Source organism: Muscardinus avellanarius (genome assembly GCF_963383645.1).
Source record: "Muscardinus avellanarius genome assembly, chromosome: 14".
NCBI classification, from domain to species: domain Eukaryota; kingdom Metazoa; phylum Chordata; class Mammalia; order Rodentia; family Gliridae; genus Muscardinus; species Muscardinus avellanarius.
Genome location: NC_137800.1, coordinates 83,166,750 through 83,192,395, shown reverse-complemented (window position 1 = coordinate 83,192,395; position 25,646 = coordinate 83,166,750). Strand labels below are relative to the sequence as shown.

At 48.2% G+C, this 25,646-nt stretch overlaps 1 protein-coding gene across 6 annotated transcripts; it reads right to left on the bottom strand.

Moving 5' to 3' along the window:
* Window positions 1-1,875: 1,875 nt before the first annotated feature.
* Window positions 1,876-4,620, bottom strand: LOC308273634 (tubulin beta-2B chain; the record flags this gene model as incomplete). Of its 6 annotated transcripts, none has more annotated exons than XM_080710885.1 (4): window positions 1,876-2,956; window positions 3,196-3,349; window positions 3,498-3,680; window positions 4,564-4,620. In XM_080710885.1, the coding sequence occupies 4 exons, from the start codon at window positions 4,618-4,620 to the stop codon at window positions 1,896-1,898; spliced, it is 1,455 nt and encodes a 484-aa protein (XP_080567011.1). In that variant the 3' UTR covers window positions 1,876-1,895. The 6 variants fall into 6 exon arrangements, with proteins under 6 accessions (XP_080567011.1, XP_080567012.1, XP_080567013.1 ...); XM_080710886.1 differs by having other exon boundaries at window positions 3,196-3,399; window positions 3,572-3,680; XM_080710887.1 differs by having other exon boundaries at window positions 3,196-3,306; window positions 3,572-3,680.
* Window positions 4,621-25,646: the final 21,026 nt, after the last annotated feature.

Here is a 25,646-nt window from a genome sequence, read left to right as displayed (position 1 = left end):
ACTAGAACCACATACAATGATATAAATGCAAGGTCGGATTTAAAGTCATATTTTTTTTCTAATTTTGAATTTGTCGAAAACCTAGAAAAATCTTAAACCTTTGTTTTCTCGGTGTCTTTTTCTAGAAGAATATATACATGTTTTATACATTTATAACTTACATCCCACTTCTTTTCCCCTACTGAGAAACTGATTGGCCCAGATTAGAGTAGAATAGTAGAATCATTTTGACAAAGTATAATTTATCTTTTAAAAGCATCTTACTGAAAATTCATGGACTCACGACATTCCAGTTCTTTCCTGGTTGGTCCAGAGTCAGGCTCGCATTCAAATTCCAGCTCCCCAGTCTGCACGGTAAGAATGCAATGAGCTATGAAAACCACTACGGCTCACCTGTTTAATGTAAAATTCTCCCATAGTTCAGGATTTATAATTCCATATAAACTCAAGTTAATTTAAGCACAGAAGGTATGAAATAAGCATGATTGTTGGGGGGGGCAGGCTAATTGAGAATGAGCCTATTATTATCTACTTAGAGATTCCTATCTGTCCCTAAGTACAGGCAATTTCATTAACTTAAAAAGGCATAGCATCGCTTACCTCTTGATAGAAATTGCCATGTATAGGAATTTACTGGATAGCTAGTCACATGTGTGCAGTGATACATGCACAAAGGTATTCATCGTGCCTCTATAAGAAAAAAGTATTAGCCCAAATATCCATTGGTAGGGAACTGGCTAAATAAGATTGCGACCCAACTACATGAAGGATGCCATTTGTACGTGTTAATTAGGAAAGCCGTCTCAGATATTCTGTTGGGCAAGGGATATGGTTCAGTGGTAGAGTATATGTCAAGGCATAAGGCCCTGGGTATGATCCCCAATACTGCCAATAAAGAAATAAAAGTAAATTAATTTAAAATCTCCTATATGAGGCTGCAAAACAGTTTTGAAAGTGAAGAAAGAAGAATGAGAGCCAGGTGTTAGAGCACACATCTGTAATCCTAGTACTTGGAAGGCTCAGCCAAAAGGATGGCAGGTTTGAGGTCGCTCAGCAATTTAGGGAGACTGTTTGAGAATAGGGCTGGAGTGTAGCTCAGAGGTAGTTCACCCCTGGGTTCAGTCCCTAGTCCCAAAAAGAAAAAAAGTGAGCAATAAACCACAAAGATTTGAAAATATAGGGACTATTTCTGCAAGGATAATATTGATAATAACAGCTGTTCTCCAGAGAAACTGTGTATCAGAGAACAAAAGAGGATGGAAACTATGTTTCTATTCTAAAGAATTTGTTGTTGTGTACATGTAATAGCTATTTAAAAGTTTTAATTTTGTAAAGAAAATAAAGACATAGTAGGAATCTACCATGAAACTACACTTACTATTCTTTAAAGCAGGCACCTTTAGAATAAAATATGTGCTTAAGGAAAATTTAAAGTTCAGATTGATCTCCCCTACTAAGTTGGATACAGCTGTCATCTTATTCTGAAAGCGTAAATGGATTTGGGCTTTTATTTGCCCCTTCCCTTTTTAAAAGAAGAGAAATCCAACATGCCCAGCAAGCTGCATATAAATTGATAGTAAAGAACACAAGAGAGAAAAAGGAAAGAAAGAAAAAGAGGACACCATTAGGACACAAACGTTTATGTGATTTTAGCCATTACAACAGCAGTTCAGAAATATCTCAAATGTTACATCGATGTCATCAATATTACAAAAAGAGGGGGGAAAATAAAAAACAAACTAAAAAGTGACAGGCAACAGTGAAAAGCACCAGAGACCCAGTGCACACCTAGGGTAGACCATGCTTACTCCTCCAACTGCCCAGGTTCTTCCACAGGTAAGCCCCCCACCCCCTCACCTGCCCCTCAGCCTTCCCTAACCTACTTCACAGGGAACTTAAGCCTCATCCTCGCCCTCCTCCTCCTCGAACTCCCCCTGTTCATCGGCCGTGGCGTCCTGGTACTGCTGGTACTCGGACACCAGGTCGTTCATGTTGCTCTCGGCCTCGGTGAACTCCATCTCGTCCATGCCCTCGCCCGTGTACCAGTGCAGGAAGGCCTTGCGCCGGAACATGGCCGTGAACTGCTCCGAGATGCGCTTGAACAGCTCCTGGATGGCCGTGCTGTTGCCGATGAAGGTGGCCGACATCTTGAGGCCGCGGGGCGGGATGTCGCACACGGCCGTCTTCACGTTGTTGGGGATCCACTCCACGAAGTAGCTGCTGTTCTTGTTCTGCACGTTCAGCATCTGCTCGTCCACCTCCTTCATGGACATGCGGCCCCGGAAGATGGCGGCCACGGTCAGGTAGCGGCCGTGGCGGGGGTCGCAGGCGGCCATCATGTTCTTGGAGTCGAACATCTGCTGGGTGAGCTCGGGCACGGTCAGGGCGCGGTACTGCTGGCTGCCCCGGCTGGTCAGGGGCGCGAAGCCGGGCATGAAGAAGTGCAGGCGTGGGAAGGGCACCATGTTGACGGCCAGCTTGCGCAGGTCGGCGTTGAGCTGGCCCGGGAAGCGCAGGCAGGTGGTGACCCCGCTCATGGTGGCCGACACCAGGTGGTTGAGGTCGCCGTATGTGGGGGTGGTCAGCTTGAGCGTGCGGAAGCAGATGTCATACAGGGCCTCGTTGTCGATGCAGTAGGTCTCGTCTGTGTTCTCCACCAGCTGGTGGACAGAGAGGGTGGCGTTGTAGGGCTCCACCACGGTGTCCGACACCTTGGGCGAGGGCATGACGCTGAAGGTATTCATGATGCGGTCTGGGTACTCCTCGCGGATCTTGCTGATGAGCAGGGTGCCCATGCCCGAGCCCGTGCCGCCGCCCAGCGAGTGGGTCAGCTGGAAGCCCTGCAGGCAGTCACAGCTCTCTGACTCTTTCCGCACCACGTCCAGGACCGAGTCCACCAGCTCGGCCCCCTCCGTGTAGTGGCCCTTGGCCCAGTTGTTTCCCGCACCGCTCTGGCCTAACAGAGGGAAAAGGGAATTCTTAAGTCACTGGTGAATGCATGCAATTCCTTATTTTAATCCTCTCAATACAGAGTCAGCGCTTAGATTATTTTGCGTTATTACCAAATGGTCCTTTATTAGGGCTCAGCTGGAACACAATTGAATGTTCCTCATGCTTTTCCTCCTGCAGTCACACTTCAGAGTCGCCCAGCTGTAAAATGAACCCATGACACCATCTGTCATACCAGGTACTCACCAAAAACAAAGTTGTCTGGCCGGAAAATCTGGCCGAATGGTCCAGACCTGACTGAGTCCATGGTGCCAGGCTCCAGGTCCACGAGGATGGCCCGGGGAACATATTTGTTACCTGCAGGGAACAAGAGCTGACTTAGACCTGCAGGCAGGGAGCTCTGTAAAGAAGGGCTTGGCACCACCCACCTTCTCGCAGGCTGATACTCTGCTAAACAAAGAAGGACCCACAACCAGGTTTTCAGAGGGCTTGGTTGGCCCAGGGGGGCCCATACAGGTGAAAGTGGGGGATTCCTAATGGAGCTAGACCATCCTTTCCTGGGGCCACACCAGGGAAAAGCGGCAGGAGATGCGAAGGTGAAGGGGGAGGTAAAGGCAAGTACCGGTGGCTTCGTTGTAGTAGACATTGATTCTCTCCAGCTGCAAATCACTGTCTCCATGGTAACTGCCCGTAGGGTCGATACCGTGTTCATCACTGATGACCTCCCAAAACTGAGGCAGAAAATGGCTAGATTTACCCATGCACGACCTCCCCTCCCCCCAGCCGACGCCGCGATTCGCAGTGAAAAGCCCCCAACTCAATTCCGAGGACCCAAGGTCTCAGAAGCCTAAATGGCTTTTCAGGATTCTAAAAGACATTTCAGGGTGTGACCCGGGCGGAGCCCTGGACTTGTATTCTGCAGGGCCAGAAAGTTGAAACTGGGCGTTTCCCAGGCGAACAGCTGCTCCCAGCGGGAGATAGGGGTCGCCCGGGATGGGGTCGGATGGGGGGGGCAGCCTAAGCTGGGACTGCCAGTCAGCCCAGGGTGCGAAGCTCCGTGCCAGGGTCAGCAGAGGCTGGTGGCCGGAGGGGAGCGCCGGAGCGCACCCGGACTCTGGCCGGAGGGGAGGACGGGGTGGGCGGGGAAACCCAGAGCAGAGAGCCGCCGGAGGCTGATTTTACATTCAAAGCACGTCCGCCAGCCGCGAGACAATCGTTCTCCACCCCTCCCCCGTAGTGCCACTCGTATTCAAGCGAATAAAATAAATTCTCCCCGAATCCCGGCCCCTCCCGCAAACCCGCAAGCACAGCCTCGCGGACACACCCGCGTCTTTTCCAGGCACGCGTGCCTGGCCAGGTGGCAAAAAAAAAAAAAAAAAAAAAAATCTAAGAAAGGAGGACCAAGGGGCGAGCCGGAGGCCGAGAGTTTGCAGCAAAAAATGAATTGAGTGCCCCCCTCCCCAAAGTCGCCACCGAGTCCACGCCCCGCTCGGCCGCACGAGGCGGCGGGGAAGGTCTGCGTTTGGCAAGCCCCGGGCTGCCCAGGGCCGCCCAGCGCCCAGGACCCCCAGGGACTCTCGGCGCCCCCCCCCCGCCCTCCCCAGGGGCGCGCACCTTGGCGCCGATCTGGTTGCCGCACTGGCCGGCCTGGATGTGTACGATCTCTCGCATGGTGCCTGGTTAGCTTCTTCGGGCTCTGCTCGCTGTCCGTGTGTCTGTCGGTCCTCCCCAACCACACCCTCGGCGGGATCACCAGGAACGCGCTCGGGAACCGACGGGCTGAGAGCGACGGCACCCGGGGCTCGGCCTTTTATGTAGGGAGGGTGGGGCGGACGGCGCAGGCCGCGCCCCCCGCCTGAGCCCCCCAGTCCCTTTCGAGCTGCGGTCTCCAGGCCTGGCTGACGTAATGCTCCGAGCCCCAGGGACGGTCCTGGGGGCTGGACTACCGGCCAGCGGCCAATAAGCACTGGCGTGAGGACCCGAGAGGGGAGGGGTCTCCAGGGAGGAGAGTAGGGGGGTGGGCCTTGTCCAGAGCTGACTGAGGAGGGGGAAACGGGGTACTAGGAACTGGGAGGGCGCAGAAGCCCGGGGCCGAGGGCGGCGAGGCCACAGCTCCGCAGGTCCGGGGTGGCGGGAGGGCTGGCGGCGGAGGAAGGACGAGAACAGGTGGCGGGGCCGCCGGGTGCTCCGGGTGCCGGCCGGAGGGGGCTGGGGAGGCCCGCCCGGGCCGCGCTTCCTCCTCTGCCTGCCGCCCCCGGTGAGTCCGCCGCCCCTTTCCCAGTTCTGGGGGCCGGCAGCTGTCTAAGCGCTGACGTCCCGTCACGCAGGGCCTTAGGGAAAAACAGGTGGCCGACCCCAGAAGGGAGTGGTAGGTGATCAGGACTTTGGGGTCCAGAGGGCCATGTCCCCGGACACCCGTGGCCCAGGAGCACCAGATGCCCCCGCGCCCCCGCGCCGGGTCTCCTTTCCTTTGTCTTTATGGGGGGCACTAGTTCCTCCTCGGTGCGCAGCAGCAGCCAGGGATGGGAGCCCTCTGAGCCCTCTTTGGCCCTGCCACACCCTCTCCAAGGGTCCCCAGCATCTAGCTGGTACCAAAGACCCCTCCAACCCTCGGGTTGGCTTTTGTTCCGAGGAAGAGATGGAGTGGGTGTGGCCGGTGGACTGCTGTGCGGGGCAGAAAGAGGGTGGGGTCCTGGAGGAGGGGCTGTCGGCTGAACAAAGGGCTCACAGAAGCGTGGGCTGCGGATGCGGGCCGCCACCCGGTATTTAAAATCACACGCCCGGCGCTGCTCCCCTTCCCAGGGTTCGGTTTGCGGAGGGTCAAGTAAAGAGATGGGTTTCCCGGGCGATCGCCCACCGCGATCCTTCTTATCTTCCATCGCGCAGCCACAAGACCCCAGCCTTCGTGAGGAGGGTGAGGGTGAGGGACACGCCTAAAAACTGCAGCACCTCGCACGCCCCGGTCACCCCAGAGCCAGGCGCGTGCGCAGACGCCGAGCGCCAGGCCTCCCTGCAAATCCGCACTCCCTAAGGTATTGGAGGAAGGTGTGTGTGTGTGTGTGTGTGTGTGTGTGTGTGTGTGTGTGTGTGTAAAACCCGTTCAGCAATTTCATGGCTGAAGTGCACCTCCTCCACCCAGGACGGGTTGTTTGCGGGGTGATGTGACCCCTTTTTAATCCTCCGGCGAGAGAGACCGAATGACCCGGGATCCAGCAGCGGAGCCGGAGCAGAGCGCGCAGCTGTTGAGTGAGGCCCTCCCAGAACCGTCTGCAAGCTGTCAACGCCTCCCGTTCCCGCTGGGGGGAGGAGGGGCTTTCAACTCAATTCCAAAGTACAAAGAGAAGCCTCACGGATAACAAAAGCCCAGCCGCCCCCAAATATCCAGGGAGCCTAGGCTACTGCTAGCTCCGGGCCAGAATTCTCTAGCTGAAGCCACCAGTGCCAGGGTGAGGGTGGGATTCGGAGAGCAGCAGAGCAGGAGGTCTGCCCACCTGCCCCATTCCAAGGACCCGGGCCCTGATCCCCAGTTTTCAAATCACGGGTGCAGCAACTTCGAGGGCGAACAATTCCTGAATTCACACAGCAAATTAAAGACAGATCCCTGGCTGGAATCTGGTCTTCCAGGCGCTCGGGCCCTGGGGAAAGGTGACTGTTTCTGGGCCCAAAAGGGTTGTAGGGTGTCAACCTGGAGGTGGCTTGGTGCCCCCAGCAACCCTGGAAGTAACCGAGCTGGGGTGTTCGCGCCTCGGCTGCCGGAGCTCCCGGGACTCTGCTCCAGGCGGGGTAATTTGAGCCCGGCTCCCTCACCTAAGGGGTTCATGTCTCCGTGTCTGTTTCAGAGCCAAATCTTCACAGAGCACCCGGTGAAAACGCGTGTTCACGATTGCACAGCTGAAAGGCCCGGCTCCTCGGGTTTCTTTTAGCGGAGGGGGAGGTTTGGGGTTAAGCGAGCTAGGAATCATTCATGTAAAAGCCCTGATGCCCTTGGGGATCCTGCCTTTCCTTTCGTGCCCTTTGCTGAATTTCTCCCATCCCCAGCCACTTCGGAGTGGGCCTTCTGGTCAACTATCCTTTGCCCCGCCCCCAATGGAATTATGATACTAGGCATTGGAATTATTGTACCAGTATTGGGAATGGCCTAGGAAGATTTGAGAAAGCCATGATTATTAATATATTTCAAAAATTGGGTGAGAAGCAAATCTGTGTAAGAACTTGATTTCTGCCTAAAAGCAGGCAACTATTCCAGTGTAAATTAAACTAGCTAAAATTAACAAGTCAATAGGAGAGAACTAAGCCTTTCTCTGTCTAAAGACAGATCTACATGATTAGATAAACTAGCTAAGATGATAGGAGGGGTCGACCTTCATGAAAGGAGACACCTTGCCACACCTTGCTGGGGGAGGTACCTTACAGGGACGTTCACTACGTCAGAATTACTTAAACAAGATGGAGGTCATGGGTATAAAAAGTCCGGTCCAAGCGCTGTACCTTGGGGGTGGTGAATTGGCCCGGACCACCATCCCCCCCATGCCATTTTGGCATGGGGCTGTAACTATTTTCTGTATTTCTATCTTGTTAATAAGCTTCTTTAAATCTTCAGCAACTGCCCAAGCTATGTATATTTATTCTTAGCTTAGGACAAGAACCCGTGGTTGTTGTTGTTTTTTTTTTTTTTTTTTTCTGTTTTTGGTCGTTTTGGGTTTTGTTGTGGTTTGAGGGAAAGTGTGTCCGGGACCCTAACAAGTGTACCAGTATTGGGATTGACCTAGGAAGATTTGGGAAAGCTCTGATTATTAATATATTTCAAAAGAAAATAATTGATATATTTCAAAATAGTTATGTCAAAATGGCAGCAGACATGGGTAAAGAGAGGACTTGATTTCTGCCTAAAGCAGGCAGCTGTTCCAATGTAAATTAACCCAGCTCAAAGCAATTAACCAGTCAATAGGAGAGGAGAACTAGGCCTGTCTGTATCTAAAGACAGATCTTAGTTGAGGAGAACTAGGCCTTTCTCTAAAGACAGATCTACATGATTGGATAAGCTAGCTAAGATGGTAGGAGGGGTCGACCTTCATGAAAGGAGACACCTCACCACACCTTGCTAGAGGAGGTACCTTACAGGGACGATCACTAGTCAGAGTCATGCAAACAAGATGGAGGTCGCGGTATAAAAGGCTGAGTCCACGTGTAAGCCCTTGGGGTGTACTCATTTGAGTCACCCCTCCATGCCAGTCTGGTATGGAGCTGTATTTCTACCTCCTGTATTTCTATTGTTTCCTCTTTTTCTGTTTTTTTGTTTCTTTGGGGAATTTTTGGGAAATTATTCCCAGGGGTCTAACAAAGATCCCTGGGGACGTAACACCACCTGGAACAGTTTCCCCACAACCATACTCTCCCAATCCGCAACAATTATGATACTGCACATTTTTATTTTTACAAGGAGCTGATTTTTGTGCTGAAATGCTAAACACACACACACACACACACACACACACACACACACACACACACACACACACTTTCCATCAATGATTTTTAGTTTATCTGCTGATTTAAAAAAAAAAAAATCAATCATTCCATATAGCAGGCAGAAACTGCCCAGTGGCTATCAAAGAAAAAAAAAAGTGTGACAGACATGAAGATTTTAGGGCCATATATTTCAAGATCTCTTATGGTTAATTTTAACGATGTAACGTTTAATTTTTTCTCCTTCCAGGGACTGTTATAGAACTATCGATGTGTAAAATAAACTCCAACATTTGCTGTACATATAACTGACTGATTGCCCGGCGGAGGTGAGGAAGGTATCCCCTAAACGATTAATATTATATCTGCTTATAAAAGTTTTCAGTGGTACATCCTCGACTGGTACTGCATTTCCTTCTTATACACAAAGAGTCATTGTTTTAAGTAACTGAAGATTTCTGATAGGAAGGGGGCTTTACATAAACGCATAGTCATTTGGGGAAGGCATTATTTTCTTAATGCAAAGTATATTTTAACACGTTTATCGAAATGACAAGACATTTGGTTTAGGATTTCCCCCACTGCTGGCCGAAATTCAGCACTTAAAGCGCAAACCCGCAGCCCCGCCCCTCTGCAGGCGAGATGCACACGCGGTTACCAAGGCAACCCGCACTTTGCCAATGAATGAAAAGGAATTGAAAGAAAGAAACTGCAAAGATTGCAGATCCGTCATTATTTCCTCCCCCCCTCCAGCCCCCCTCTCCAGTGCCGTCCAGTTAGAAATATTGGAAAGCTACCAATACTAACATTTATGTAAAGGAGTCAAATGCCCGTAGAAGTGGAGATTCGGAAAGGGGTCACAGCCGCATATTGTAATCACGGAGAGGGGGCGGGGAGGGTTCTTGGGATCTGTGTTTTCTCAGCTTTGTTGCCCCCCCTACGTTTAGGTCCTAGTGCCCCCCCCCCTTTCCTCCCGGTCTTCCTTCTTTGGGTGAGAAGCGCCACGAGGCTCTTTAATCAAAGGAGCTGTCAGGGTGGGAGCCCTAGAGCCCTTGTCCTTCCACGGTCGTGGGGCTTTGTGGGACCCACATCCCAGGTAACAAAAGACTGGAGTAAGCCGGGGGAATTCGGAGTCTAGGAATGCAGCACAGTGTGGGAACATTCACTCTTTGTTTCCCGAAAGGCTGTGTATTTTCCCGTTGCCGGCGGTCATGAATTTGGACAAAAAGGGCGTGAATCCTGTCGGAGAGCGCTGAGCTTTCCCGGAAAGAATTTGCCTTCCTTGTCACGCCACTGGGCAGAGGGAGAAGAACCCCGGCTTTCCCGGGGCGCCTTTTCCCTTTTATAGGCTGCCTCCCCGCCCCCACCCCGTGAATGATTGGCAGGATTCTTAGGCTGGGGGAGGACAACCTGGCTGAGCGCTCACTCCGCATCCTTGGGAAAGGGCATTTGCTGAAACAGAGCCAGACTGAAGGAAAATGAAGCAGGAGGGGGAAGTACCAAAATCGAGACAATCTAAAACGCGGACGGTGTCGCAGAGGAAGCTCTTTATGAAACGAACCAGTGTGCCCAGGAAGGCAGCGTGGGGGAGCCATTTTAAGTCGGAGCCAGCAGAGTGCTACTATATCAATTTGTTCGGAGGGCTGTCACCCACCTTAGAAACCATTCCACTTGGAAACGTCTCTGCCACTCTCCATCATTTCTCTTCCAAATCTCTGCTAGACCTTTGCTTGGCATTTCTATACAATTAAAGCGCGTGTGTTCAGGCATGCAGGTAGCAACACCACTGCCTCTTATTTCTGGAAGTCTGGTCAGCATTCAGTAGGACCTCCCTGCAAAAATAGGAAGTCTTTTTGGCTTGACTTACCTAGCCTGTCTTATGTGGCTACCAAGTACTCATAGAACACTTTCAAGAAAATAATGCAAATAAATAAATAAATAAATAAATAAATAAAAGGACCCTGTTTCCAAATAAAAAAGTTAAAAAATAGGTCTGGGATTGTAGCCCGTGGGAGTGTATCCCGGAGGTAGAAGGGCTTCCAGGAACCCCAGTACCACCACCACAAAAAAAAAAAAAAAAAAAAAGAAAACAAAACAACAAAAGAAAATCACCAAGGGGGGGGGGTGATGGGCATACCCTGGAGCTACACCCCTAGTCCTTTTTAATTTTTATTTGAGATGGGGTCTATGTTGCTGAGGGCTTAAGTTGCTGAAGCTGGTCTTGAATATGTAATCCTCCTGTGTCAGCCTCCCAATTACTGGTATTACAGGCATGTGCCATCATACATGGCTGCTAACATTTAAAAATGCATTAAGAAGCTGGGCATGGTGGCACACGCTTGTAATCCCCACGCTTGGGAGGATGAGACAGGCCAGCCTCAGCTACTTAGCCAGGCTCTCAGCAACTTAGTGAGACCCTGTTTCCAAATAAAATATAAAATAGGTCTGGGAGTATAGCCCGGAGGTAGAAAGCTTCTGGGTTCCACCCCCAGTACCACCCCCCCCCCCCAAAAAAAAATGCATTAAGAAAACCTCTGGGAGAACCTTCTGCATTGTTCCAAAAACCCATAGAAAAGGAAACTTATCAAAGAGTTAACTCTCACATTATATCAAAAAGAAACAAACAGGATCTCAAAGAGCTATTTGTCCACATGTGTTCATAGCAGCATTATTCACGATAGGCAAAGGGTACATGCTACCCAAGTGGCCACGGATGGACAGATGAAAAAAAAAAAGGTGCACAGTGTGTACTGATGTAGGATGTGTCTCTGACTGTACGTACGGGAATCTTTTCCATCACCTAAATTAAAGACCCTCCCAATCCTGCACACACACTGGTTAAGATAGCAAATTTTATGTTATGTATGTTTTATCACAATTAAAATAAATCACTTTTTACAAAGCATTTGAGAGAGAGAGAGAGAGAGAGAGAGAGAGAGAGAGAGAGAGACAGTCTTAAAAAATCGATATTAATATTTTATCATTTATTGCCTCTTTCTCTGGCCAGTTTATTACCCCAGCGCATCCGATCCCATCTGGAATGGGCTTCTCTTCTTCCCCTGGTGGCATCTCACTCCTCCTGATAGGGCTCACATGTCCGTGACTCATCCCCCTGGTTGCTAGGAACAATTAACCCCCTCTGCTCCACTCTTCCTCCACTTCCGTCATTGGGCTCCTGCTGGTTTTCCATTTAACACAGGAGAGAAGTGATCACCACTGCAGCTGTCACTGCACGGCTCAAAGGGGGCACCCGTTCCCAGAATAAGCATAATTTATTCATAAATTATATACATTCATTTTTATTTATTGCACTAGGATATGGTGTGTGTGTGTGTGTGTGTGTGTGTGACATATGAGATTGAACCCAGGGACATTCTCCAAGGTATACCCCAAAACATTTTATTTATTTATTTATTTATTTATTTTTATTTATTTATGGTACTGGGGATGAAACCCAGGGGGATTCTATCTCCGAACTACACTCCTAGCTCTAGTTTTTATTCTTCCTTTATTTATTTGTTTATTTATTTATTTTTTGCAGTGCCAGGGATGGAACCCAGGGGGATTCTACCTCTGAGCTACACCCCAGCCCTATTTTCTATTCTTTATTTGGAAGCCGGGTCTCACTGAGTTGCAAAGGGCCTAAGTAGCTGAGGCTGTCCATGAACCTCGATCCTTTGGTCTCAGCCTCCCCGATGCTGGGATTACAGGGGCGCACCACCACACCGGGCTTTTTATTCTTTATTTTAAAACAGGGTCTCACTGAGTTGCAAAGCGCCTCACTAAGCAGTAGCTGAGGCTGGCTGTGAACTGCGATCCTCCTGTCTCAGCCTCCCAAATGCTGGGGTGACAAGTGTACAACACCAGGCCTGGCGAAACCTTTTTATTTTTAAACAGGGCTTCACTAGGTTGCCGAGGGTCTCCCTAGGTTTCTGAAGCTGGCTTTGAGCCTGTAATCCTCCTGTCTCAGGATTCCAAGTATTAGAATTACTTGGCATGGCATTCAGCCAAAATTCTGGAAAAATGAAAGCGAAAAAAAAAAAAGAGCCCATGTAACAGCCAGGCCTGGTGGTACGCACCTGAAATTCCCAGTATTTTTGAGGCTGAGAGAGGAGGATCACAGGTTTGAGGCCAGCCCTAGCAAAACTGAGTGAGACTTTCAGCAACTGAGAAAGCCCCTCAGGAACTGTGTGAGACCTTGTTTCAAAATAAAAAATAAAAAGGGCTGGGGGTATACCCTACAGGTAGAAGGAACCTCTGGGTTCAGTCCCTAGTGCCACTAAATAAATAAATAAATAAACAAATAAACAAACAAAAGGTCTGGGAATGCACCTGTGATGTAGAATGCCCTGAGTTGATGTAGAATGCCCCAGTACCAAAGAAAAGAAAAGAAAACAAACAAGTCAAGTCTAGTGACATTTGCTTCTATTTCCAGTACTTGGGAGATGAAGGCAGGAAGATCACAGGTTCAAGGACAGCATCCACAAGTTGTACGATTCTCATCAACCTAGTAAGACCCTGTTTCAAAATTTAAAAAAAAAATAAAAAAATATCCGGGCGTGGTGGCGCGCAACTGTAATCCCCGCGCTTGGGAGGCTGAGACAGGAGGATCGCACGGGTTCGAAGCCGGCCTCAGCTACTTAGTGAGGCTCTCAGCAACTTAGTGAGACCCTGTTTCCAAATAAAATATAAAACATGTCTGGGAGTACAGCCAGGATGTAGAAAGCCTCTGGGTTCCACCCCCTGTACCACCAAAAATAAAATAAAATAAGATTAAAAAAAATAGAGCTGGGGGCATAGCTCAGAGGTAGAATGTCCCTGAGTTCAATTCCCAGTATCACAAGAGAAAAGAAAGAAAGAAAGAAAGAAAGAAAGAAAGAAAGAAAGAAGGAAAGAAAGAAAAGCAAACAAGAAACAAATGCAGTCCAGATCCTTAGTAGCCTCCACCAGGAGAAATAGCTGATGGTGAAAAAGGTGCTGGTTCAGAACCACTACAAATAGGAAAAGAAACCACAGAGGCCGCCCGCTGCAGAGGGAGTGGAAACTTCAAAGGAGTCAATGAATTGTGGCCAACAGAGAGACGTCGGCAAATCCCAGATTGCGGCTCACACTGAGCCCGCTCCTGACAGCTGGCCCGTGTTGTGTGTTCTTGCCGCAGCAGACAGCGAAATATGCTGGCCTGGGACAGAACCGAATTAAGATACGCCAGTGACTTCCAGAGAGAAGCCCTGCCGCCGCTCATGAGGATGAAGTGCCAGAGCTCTGAGTTTCTCTTCACTTAGGGGGGAGAGGAGTGAGCCCCCACACGATTTATGGAAGGGTCCCATTCGGTCCTGGGGAGTCTGGAATAAAATCTTCCTAGGTCACGAGTCCTGGGAAGCTTCATCAATAAACCTGAGAAGCAGCCAGGCGTGGTGTAAGAAACAAGAGGATCATAGATTCTAGGCCAGTCTTGGTTACTTAGCAGAGATCCTTAGCAATTTAATGAGACGCTGTTTCAAAATTAGAAAAAGAGGGGCTAAGAATGTAGCTCAGAGGCAGAATGGTCCTGGGTTCCATCCCCAGTATCAAACAAAAAATAACTTCCCCCACCCACCCTAGAAGCCTGTTTCTTCTTGATATTCAGTGTGGTAGAGAACCCATGGAGTTCCCACCGCAGGGGCTGCTGGGTCTCCAGGCAGCTTCCCCCTCTCGTCTGGCTGGGCTTCTCCTCCACACCAGGAGGAACTTGCATATGGGAAGATAGCTTTGACATGGAGGGAGGAACATGTCTTCTAGCCCTGAAGAGAGCTGATACTTAGAATCAGTGCTCTGTTCCTAACCTGAGATTACTTACTCTATCTTGCCCCATCCCAGCAGAGAACTATTTGTCTCCACCTTTTGCAAGATGTGAGAACATCTTCAGGCTCCAAAGCTGTGGCTTCTCTCATGGCTGCTCATCAGGTGACTCTCCATCCCTCCCAGCACCTCAGGGTGCTGACCAGGGTGGACCGCTGAACATCTCCTGTTGCTATGGTTTGCGTATGGTGTAACCATGCACCCCAAAGGTTTGCGAGCTGCAGCTTGGTCCTCAGTGAGCTGGAACCTTCAGGAGGTGAAGTGGTACAGGCCTGTAATCCTGGTCCTGGGGAGGCTGACACAGGAGGATTGCAGGTTTGAGTCCGGCCTTAGCAATTTAGTGAGAGCCTGTTTCAAAATAAAAAAAAGAAAAGAGGGCTGGGGGTGTAGCTTGGAGGTAGAATGGCCCTGGGTTCGAGCTCCAGTACAAAAAGAGAAAGAGGTAAATCCCAGGGTGAGGTGATTATGTCGTGGGGAGCATCGCCCTAGGAAGGGAGTAATGTAGCACTTGTGGGAACCCAGTTAGTTTTCCTGAGAGTGGGTCAGGCTCACTCTGAGAAATCTCTTTGGCTCCCTGCTTTGCCATGTAATCTCTCCCTGTTACGCTGTAACTATGATGCCCTAAGCCACATTAGGTAGTCAGAAGATCCTCACCAGAGCTAAGCAGTTACTGGCACCATGTTCTCAAATCTTCAGGACTATAAGTTGAATGAACCTCATTTTGTGCATAAAGTACCAGCATCAGGTATTTTGTTATTGATAAGTTGAGTCCCTTCTCCACGTGATCTCACAGCGGAACAGGAAGCGGAACCCCGGAAGCCAGAAGCGGAGATATCGTGAGACTCCAGGTGCCTCGAGACTCCAAACACCAGGAGGCTACAGATACTGCAGAAGAATCGGCATGCCTATAAAACAGCGGTGTATGAGCCGGGCGTGGTGGCGCACGCTTGCAATCCCCGCGCTTGGGAGGCTGAGACAGGAGGATCGCACAGGTTCGAAGCCAGCCTCAGCTACTTAGTGAGGCTCTCAGCAATTTAGTGAGACCCTGTTTCCAAATAAAATATAAAAAAGGTCTGGGAGTATAGAAACCTGAGTTTCTATACTCTCGGAGGTAGAAACCTGAGTTCCACACCCAGTACCACCAAAAAAAAAAAAAAAAAAAAATTAAAATAAAACAGCGGTGCCTCCAATCCGCCACGTGACTCAGCCGGCGATCAGGACTATTTACAACTCTCCAGATGCATGGCCCATCGGTCACCCCCACCACCCCGCTGGCTAACTCTCTAGAGGGTGCCGGGTCCTAATAAATCAGCGGTCTCTGATAACCCGGTTGGTGTTTTTACCTCCCTCCTCACCCCCGTAACTCTATTTTCAACCTAAGAGTTACAGTAACGGAAAATAGACTAATCTACGCATAAAAAGATTTTTCTTGGGAGTGGTACTGGACTTTGCACCTGCGGATGTTTTATTTTCAAGCTACACCCTCAACCCTTTTTTATTTTTTATTTTTTGTTTTGAAACAGGGTCTCACTAGGTTGCTGAGGCTATCCTTGAACTTGCGATTCTCCTGTCTCAGCCTCCCAAGTACTGGGATTACAGTATGTGCCGTCATGACCTGCATCAAATATATTTTCATCTTACCATTTTTGTTGGCTTCGGTTGACTTGAAATTGTTCATTTGGGGGTCACGCACATAAGTCGTTTGCAGTATTATCTGTTTTATTTTAGTAATAATTTCCGTAGTGAGCAAATTAGTTTAAACATTATAAATATGTCATGGAACTATAGTTCATCATAATAATTTCCACCACCTGAAACTCATTCCTTTGTCCTGTGTGATGCCTTTACCCTAGAAACCTATTTAAGTCGTGTGCGTTCCGAAGAGGGGCAACACGGCGTCTCCCGTGCCTTTGAAGGCACGTGGACTGCTCAGACCCAGTTTTCTTCATAACCAGAGGAGGGCGGGGAGAGCACGCTGCACTGAAATGGGGAGGGGAGGCTGAGAACCCAGGGATTGCAGGTGCACGACCAAGCCCAATGCCAGGGTTTGAAAGTCCCCTTTGAAACAGAGTCTCCACATTCGCATGTCAATGGTATTTGCAAGTGGGGCTTCTGGGAAGGAATGGGGTTAGAGAGGCCCTGGGGTGGGGCTCTCATGGTGACATTAGTGGCTTAACAACAAGAGGGAGAAAAACCTGAGCTAGCACCCTTGCTGTCTCATCATGTGACGACCCAGCAGAAAGATCCTGCACACGGGCTGAGCAGATGCCGGGGCTTCCCGGTCTCCAGAACCGGGAGTGAAATAAACCTCTTTTCTTTATGAATCAACCCAGTCTGCGGTATTCAGCTATAGCAATGAAGAATGAACGAAGACATGTGCCATCCTGATGCTCTCCTGGGTGACCCTCCAAGGAAAACGCGGGCGGCCACAGTTCTCCTTTTGGTGAACAAAGACACTCGTGCGTGCCCTGGGAGTCTTTTTACAGGCTGTCTTCTAGCTGGGCGCATCTAGCTTTATTCTTGTAAAGGTCACAGAAGCCATGGAATTCATCGGACAAATATTTGCTGTGTCAGGCATTGTTCCGAATAACAGAAAGACAGCAGTAGGAAAAGCACAGAAAAATCTCTGCGCTCCTGGAGCTAATGCTGCGGATGAAGCTGTTTAAAAAGATACGCGTTTTCTCGAGGCTGTGGTTTCCCGCCTTTCCGTTGTTTCTTCCTTATTTCTTTTCCCCTTCGGTTGACTTTTTCCGTAGCTTCCTCTTTTCTCTGCTAAATCGAGTGTGAATGAGACGGAGTGATGAAAGGACGCAGATGCCTCGGTGAAACTATAGTAAGTGCCAGCGATTGCTTGTTAGACAAGGTGCTGTCAGGCTTACCTGAGTCACACAGACACTCTCAGTGATGGCGCGACTCTGCCCCAGTCTGGCTTCTCTCTCCTGCTTCCTTATTCTCTAGTTCTTACCCTTCCCAAAGGCCAGAGACTATTTGGTATAGGAAAACTAAGAGACTAATTCTGGAGAGAAAAACAAACAAATAAACAAACCAAACACCCTCCTGGCCTAAAAACTGGTGCCTTTAGTCATCATATGATCATAGAAGGTGCCCTCTAAGTCAATACCAAGCCGGGTGTGGTGGCGCGTGCCTGGAATCACAGTACTTGGGAGGCTCAGACAGAAGGATGTCGGGTTTAAGGCCAGCCTCAGCAACTTATCAAGACACTCAAGCAATGGAGCAAGGTCTCGTTTCGATACAAAAAAAGATAGTTAATTAAATGGACTGGGGTGCCGGGCGTGGTGGCGCACTCTTGTAATCCCCGCGCTTGGGAGGCGGAGACAGGAGGATCGTGCAGGTTTGAAGCCAGCCTCAGAGACTTCGTGAGGCTCTCAGCAACTTAGTGAGACCCTGTTTCCAAATAAAATATAAAAATATTAGGTCTGGGAGTGTAGCCTGGAGGTAGAAAACCCTTGGGTTCCATCCCCAGAACCAAAATAAATAAATACATAAATAAAATAAAAAGGACTGGGGTGTAGGTTGGAGATAGAATGCTCCTTGGTTCGATCCCCAGTACCAATAAATAAATAAATGTAAAATAAAAACTGGAATGTAGGCTGGGGGTGTAGCTCAGTAGGGCAGCTCTTGCTTAGCATGCACAAGGCCCAGGTTCAGTCCTCAGAAATGCAAAACAAACAACCCCCCAAAAAACAAACTGTGCTGGAAAAACCAACTAAGCAGTGTAGGCATATAGGTATATCCTTTATATTATAGCAATAGCCCCCCCCCAAAAAAAAAGTGAAATTTCAGTGCTATTAAGAGTTTGCCCTCTGGGCTCTTCCACACAATCTACCTCAGAAGTGCTGCACAGAGTCACAGAGGTGCCCCCACTCTCCTGGACACGCTTGCTGCTGAGCTGGCCAGGGAGGTTCAGAGGGCAGGTCGGCCCTCTCAGCAGGCTTCTATTTTTACCCTGATAATTTGTTATTAGAGCCGGGCGTGGTGGCGCACGCTTGTAATCCCAGTACTTGGGAGGCTGAGACAGGAGGATCGCAGGTTGGTGCCCAGCCTCCTCAACTTAGTGAGGCCCCTCGCAACTCAGTGAGACCCTGTTTCAAAATAAAGAATAAAAATAGGGCTGGGGGTGTAGCTTGGAGGTAGAATGCCCTGGGTCAATCCCTAGTACCAAAAAAAAAAAAATGATTAGAACTCAGCAAGAAGCAGTCAACCTCACTTGGGAGTTGCCCACCTGGATTTGCTTTCTCAGTGTTTCTTTTTTTTTTTTTTTTTGCGGGTCTGGGGATGGAACCCAGGGGCATTTGACCTCTGAGCTACACCCCCTGCCCTATTTTTTATTCTTTATTTTGAAACCGGGTCTCACTGAGTTGCAGAGGGCCTCACTAAGTAGCTGAGGCTGTCCGCAAACCGCGATCCTCCAGGTCTCAGCCTCCCGAATGCTGGGATTACAAGCGTGCGCCACCACGCCCGGCTCTTTCTCAGCGTTTCATGACTTCAGCTGTGAGGCCTCAGAGGAGCTGCCCGCTGACATATCCCGAATAATAATGGGCCACCTTGTCTCTCTCCTCAGAGGAGCTGTGAGATGAGATGAGATAGAGATGAGATAAGCCAAGCCCCTTCCAAGGGCTTTGAGCTCTTCTGAAGCAGCACCAGGTGAACTGGGCTGTTACTATGTGGAATGGAGTTTAACACATCAAAGTGGGGGCCGGGCGTCATCCCCGGGCTTGGGAGGCGGAGACAGGAGGACCACACAGGTTCGAAGGCAGCCGCACGCGCTGGCTTAGGAGACCCTGTTTCCAAATATAAAAATGTAAAAAGAGGTCTGGGAGTGTAGCCCGGAGGTAGAAGGGCTTCCAGGAATCCCAGTACCACCCCCAAAAAATTAATAATAATAAAAAATAAAACATCAAAGTTGGACTAATATGGTCTATGAGAGACACTCTGGACCTGAATTTTTATTCATTTATTTATTTGTGGTACTGGGGATGAAACCCAGGGGCATTCTTTCTACCTTCAAGGTACACCCCCACTCTTATTTTTTATTCTTAATTTGAAACAGGGTCTCACTAAATTGCAGAGGGCCTCACTAACTAGCTGAGGCTGGCTTTGAACCTGCAATCTTCCTGTCTCAGCCTCCCAAGCACTGGGATTAGAAGCATGTACTATCACACCCAGCTTAGACTTGACTTTTTAATTTAATTTAATTTTTTATATTGGAGATTGAACTCAGGGGTGTATATATATATATATATATATATATATATATATATATATATATATATATATATTTTTTGGTGGTACTGGGGTTCCTGGAAACACTTTTACCTCTGGCTATACTCTTAGACACCTATTTTTTTATATTTTTATTTAGAAACAGGGTCTCCTAAACCAGCTAGGCTGGCTTCGAACCTGCACGATCCTCCTGTCTCCGCCTCCCAAGCGTGGGGATTACAAGTGTGTGCCACCACGCCCAGCAGAACTCAGGGGAATTCTACCTCCAAGTTATACTCCCAGCCCATTTTAGTTTTGAAACAGAGTTTTGGGGAGGCCCTCACTAAGTTGCTGAGGCTGACCTTGAACCTTCGATCCTCCTGACCCAGCCTCCCAGGTACTAAGATTCCAGGTGGGTGCCATCATGCCTGGCTATTTGAAGGCTCTAGGTTCTTTCATACCTCTTGCCGGAATAAGGTGCACATAAAGGACCCCCAGAATTGTTCATTGTTGAGTATTGTTGAACGTTGCTCTTTTTTCTTTTCATTTTATAACTGTTGATCTTTAATTACTGAGCCACCAATTTTGCAGAAAGAAGACAAGTATGTTGTTTCACCAGGCTTGCAGTTCTATGGCTGATACCTCATTCTCTAGACAGAAGATGTGTTATATAGTTGTTTTAAGTGGAAATGGAACTTGGAGGACAAGCCTTTCTTCTTCTTCTTCCTCCTCCTCCTCCTCCTCCTCTCCTCCTCCTCCGTCTTCCTCTTCCTCTTCTTCTTCTTCTTCTTCTTCTTCTTCTTCTTCTTCTTCTTCTTCTTCTTCTTCTTCTTCTTCTTCTGTTAATACTTGAAATTTGAAAACCTGGACTTCCCATTCACTAGTATTGACCATTTATAACTGGAATCTAGGTTTTGTGAAAAGCATAATCTTTGACATTTGATCCCTGTCATTTAGCATCTCTCATGGGACAGTTGTGGCCAGCTTACTATCCATCCAGTTCCTTCTAAGATCAAGGAGGGAATACACATGCCTCACAGCTCTGAGCAAAATTAGTTCCGGGGGTCAGGTACATCGATTGACAGACACCTGTAATACCAGTAACTCTGGAGGTCAAGGTGGGACGTTTGCAAATTCAAAGCCAGCCATGGTGACTCAGAGGGACCTTGTCTCAGAATAAATAAAAAAAGGCTGGGGATGTGGCTTAGTGGTAGAGCGCCCCTGGGTTCAGTCCTCAGTACTGCAAAACAAGCAAACATACATGTGCACACAAAACAACACCACAATCTGTACCTGGGGCTCACTGGTTATAGTTACTTCAGAAATTATATCTATTTTATTTTACACTTTTTTTACTTTATTTTTTGGTACTGGGGGTTGAACCCAGGGTCATTTTACCTCTTAGAAACATCACCAGCCCTTTATTTTGTTTATTTATATAAATAAAATGGTGTGTGTGTGTGTGTGTGTGTGTGTGTGTGTGTGTGTTGATGAGAATTGAACCCAGGGGCATTCTTTCTCTGAGTTACACCTCCAGCCCTTTTTATGTTTTCATTTCAAAACAGGATCTCGCTAAGTTGCTAAGTCTTTTCTCAAACCTGCGTCTCCCGTCTCACCCGCTCAAGTACAGGAGTTACATGTGTGCGCCACTGTGTCTGGCTAATTTATTCTTGAGTCGTCTCTTGTTTGGTGCAGCGAGTTTCCACTCCTTGAAGCAAGACCGATAGTGAAACTCCACACAAGGAGAGCTCTGCCTTTCTTCTGCAAGGCAAAGGAGGGGTGAATGGGGAAGGGCCACTGGAAAAGGAGAGCTGGTCTCTCAGAACACAACATGTCCTGGAAGCCGGCGCCTCTCTTCAGGAAAGAGCACAGGAGTAAGTGTTGGAACCGAAAACAAATCCCTTAAAGCTGCTCGACTCTGCACCCCTGGGAAATCTTTACGCCACATCTCCCAATAGTTCCATTTCGCTTTAAAGCCCATCTGGCCACAGCTGTAAGAATGTAATTAGCTCTTTTCTATCAAAGGAAAAGCTTGACTTAGGCTCCACTGGGTAGAACCGCTATTATGTAACGCTGTGCACGCTCGTATCCTTTGTAAGGACATCAGTCCCTGGAAATTGTGAGTGTCAACCCCTTCAGCCAATGGCGTAAAGATTGCGAGACCATATTCCCACCAATAGGAGCACAGCACAGAAGCTGTCAATGAAAATAAAATACCCAGCAGTCTTCTGTTATATTGTTCTACCTAACCTGATTGGTGTGAGGTCCCTTTTTGCAAAAAGTAAAAATTCATCTTGCTAAGCAACTTTCAAATACGTGTCATTTCTTATGACCCTGTGAAAATTTATTTCTAACACAGACCAGCTCATTGAGACGGGTAGAATCTCTCTGAGTCCCAAACACAAATTCCAAGGAAATTGGCTCCAATCTGCTTATTCCAATCACAGAATAAGCATAAGTCCCCATGATAAAGATGGGGGTGGACAGAGGGGTCTATTCCAGAAAAGCATGTGGGCTGGATGAGGCTGGGGTACAGTTTGTGGGATGCTGGGGGCCAGGGGTACTCACTGCGGGAGGCTTTTGTTTAAAATTGTGAGAAGGAATGTACAAAGCAGATCAGGGATCATTTCACATATGCCTTCAATGGCTATTAGTTTACAGTTCTACCAGAGTTGGGTGCTGTGGCACACATCCATAATTCTAGTACTTGGGAGGCTGAAACAGGAGGATCTCAGGTTTGAGGCCAACCACAGCAACTTAGTGAGAGCCTGTTTCAAAATAAAAAAATAAAAAGGGCTAAAAGGTGTAGCTTGGAGGTTAAATGCTCCTGGATTCAATTTCCAGTATGAAAGAAGGAAGAAGAAAGAAAGAAAGGAAGAAAGAAAGAAAGAAAGAAAGGGAGGGAAGAAGGGAGGGAGGGAGATTCTACCAGGACTTTAATTATGAGCTCTCTTCTCTGGTCTTCTCAACCATGCAAATTTGAAAGATAAAAGAAGAGCCCTGGAGATGTGGCCTCTCCTCTTGCGTTTCCTTCCAATTCTCTTGAAGAACTTCTCTGGCCTGGACTGGGCAGGAGGAAGTCAGCTCGGGGGTGGAATTTGGGTTAGAGACCTGCTTACTCTCAGTGTTGTTGCGTCTAGAAGGCTGGGAGCTGGGGAAGCGTATTGAATTCAGAGGTGTCCAGTTGCTGCTGCCGTTGGTGTCGATGTGGTTGGACTAGAGGAACTCCACCCTGTGGGGGGCTGGGAGGGAGGGAAGGGCCTGCTGAGAGTCTGGGATGGGTATCAGTTGTTACACTCCCTCTAACTCAGAAAGAAACCTTAAATACCCTTCCCCGCCATCCCAGACTGCATAAAGGAAGCAGGAGAGCAATGTGAGGAAAGCGTTGCGTTTGGAATCAAATACAAATTAAGTGGTGAAGCCAAGGCCCACGGATACCTCTCTATAGCAGTAACGGGAGTACCTAAAGTTATCCTGCAGTTCCTGACCCGTGGCAGGTGCCCAGTGATAGGTAACTGTTAACAGCATTGTTATGCTATTGGATTGGAGACTGTCTTAGTCTGTTCAGCTGCTATAACAAAATGCCTTAGACTGGGTAATTTCTAAACAAAACTTATTGCTCACAGTTCTGGAGGTGAGCAGTCAAAGATCAAGATGCCAGCAGATTCCATGTCTTGCAAGAGCCCTCTGCTTCACAGAGGGCTCCCTACTGTGTTCTTACAGGGCGGAACAGAAAGGAAGCTCTCTGGTGCCTCTTTTATTTATTTATTTTTTGTGGTACTGGGGACTGAACCCAGGAACAATCTACCTCTGAGCTACACCCCTTGCTTTATTTCATTTTTTTCTCTTTTATTTATTTCTTAATTTTGAAACGGGGTCTCACTAAGTTGCAGAGAGCCTTGATAAAGTTCTGAGGCTGGCTGCAAACTTGCAATCCTCCTGTCTCAGCCTCCCAAGTACTAGGGATCACAGGTTTGTTCCACCAGGCCCAGCTTTGCATCTCTTTTATAAGGGCACTAATCCCATTCTCAGAAGCAGAGAACTCACGACCTAGACCTAATCACCATTTTATTTATTTAGTTTTTGGTATTAGGGCCAATATACTCTGCATTAAGAGGTTGTAGATGAACACTTCTCCTTGAATGGTCATCATGCCTGCGTGCAGAGAAAGGAGACAGAAGTGAAGTGAAGGAACGGATGCTAAACTTTATCCTGAATTGAATGCTGGCCTCTTCTCTTGAGCTGCTGCTCCCCCTTGCATGCCCATCTCTCCTGCTACTCCCTCCCCTGTCCCCGACTTGGGCCCAGTCCTGCCTCCACCTTCTGATGACCTCGCACTTCCCTGAACTGGCCTCAGGTCCGTCCCTCCTTTGCTTCCGCTCTGTGCCTGCTAGCTGGTTCTGGCCTCCCCCTCATTCTCCAGTCGGCTCTGCCCTCATCCATTCCAAGGATCCCCCCACCGCTGCCCTGTGCTCGGCCAGCCTCCCATGCCACTCGATTTATTTCTAGCACTTCCTCTGTTGCACTGTGGCTAGGAGCGTGTCCATTTCTTTCACTAAAAACAATTTTGTCTATTTCATATCTGTGTATTCCCTAGTGCCCGCCACCCAACAGGAGGTCAATAATTTTTTATAGGATAAATATAGGCATGAAAAGGTAAAAAACTGCTGGGCAACGCACCTGTGCAAGGATGATATTCTATGCAAATCCAGGTGGCCTCATTAGAATCAGTGAGCTTGACTGACACATTTTTACTGACTGAGGTGAGCCACAAAGAAGACCTTTTGTGTGAAGATGCATTAAAGCGAATACTGAGCCGGGTGTGGTGGTGCACGCTTGTAATTCCAGCTTCGGAGAGGCTGAGACAGGAGGATCGCGGTTCACCGACAGCCTCAACTACTTAGTGAGGCCCTTTGTTACTCAGTGAGACTCTGTTTCAAAATAAAGAATACAAACTAGGGCTGGGGATGTAGCTCAGAGGTAGAATGCCCCTCGGTTCCATCCCCAGTACCGCAAAATAAATAAATAAAAAATAAAAGTAAAAAGATAAAGTGAGTACCGAAGGGGACAGAAGTACTTAGCTATGATATTGTGTCAAGGTCAGGTATAGAAGAGCTGCCTTTAATGGTCTCTTGTGCTTCCACTCAATGCACAAATACATGCTGTGTCAGTCAGCTCTTTGTCACTGTGACCAAAAGACCTGATAAGACAACTTGAAGGAGGAAAAGTTTATTTTGGCTCATGGTTCAAGAGGTTCAGTTCATGGTCGGCCGGCTCCATTGCTCTGGGTCTGAGTTGAGACAGACTATCATGGTGGAAGGGTGTGTGGAGGAGAGTTGCTTGGCTCATGGCAGCTAGAAGGAGAGAGCGGGGCCAGGGACAAGGAAGAGTCCCCAAGGGCTCCCCTAGTGACATACTTCCTCCAGCCAGGTCTCACCTGGCTACAGTTGTTACGTCCTCCCTGGAGTCTGTTCAAAAGATCAACCCACTGAGTGCATTAATTCACTGAAGATGATTTAGCTCTTATGGTCCAATCCTTTTCTAAAAGTCCCACCATAGCCGGGCGTGGTGGCACACGCTTGAAACCCTAGTACTTGGGAGGCTGAGACAGGAGGATGACAGTTTGTAGACAGCCTCAGCTACTTAGTGAGGCCCTCTGCAACTCAGTGAGACCCTGTTTCAAAATAAATAAAAAATAGGGCTGGGGGTATAGCTCAGAGGTAGAATGCCCCTAGGTTCAATCCCTAGTACAGTACTGCCAAAAACAAACAAACAAACAAACAAACAAACAAACAAACCAATGCCCCACTTCTGAACATCACTGCTTTGGGGTCTAGGCCTTTAAACATGAAACTTTGGGGGATACCCCAAACCAAACCATAACACATGCATAAGCATATGTGGGTAGATTCTTAAACTGATGAAGAATAGATGCTTTTTTTCTCCTTTATTTATTTTTATTTTTTTATTTTTATTTTTTATTTTTTTTGTTTTTGTTTTTGTTTTTGTTTTTATTTTTATGTTCTTCAGGCCAGCCCTGAAGAACAGATTTTAAAAAGTGCTCAGATAATGGGAACACTCTAATATTCTAGAAGCCCACTTGTGACCTTTCTCCCTTCCCTCATTCCAAATGCAACCACCGTGGCCGGGTGTGGTGGCCCAGGCTTCTA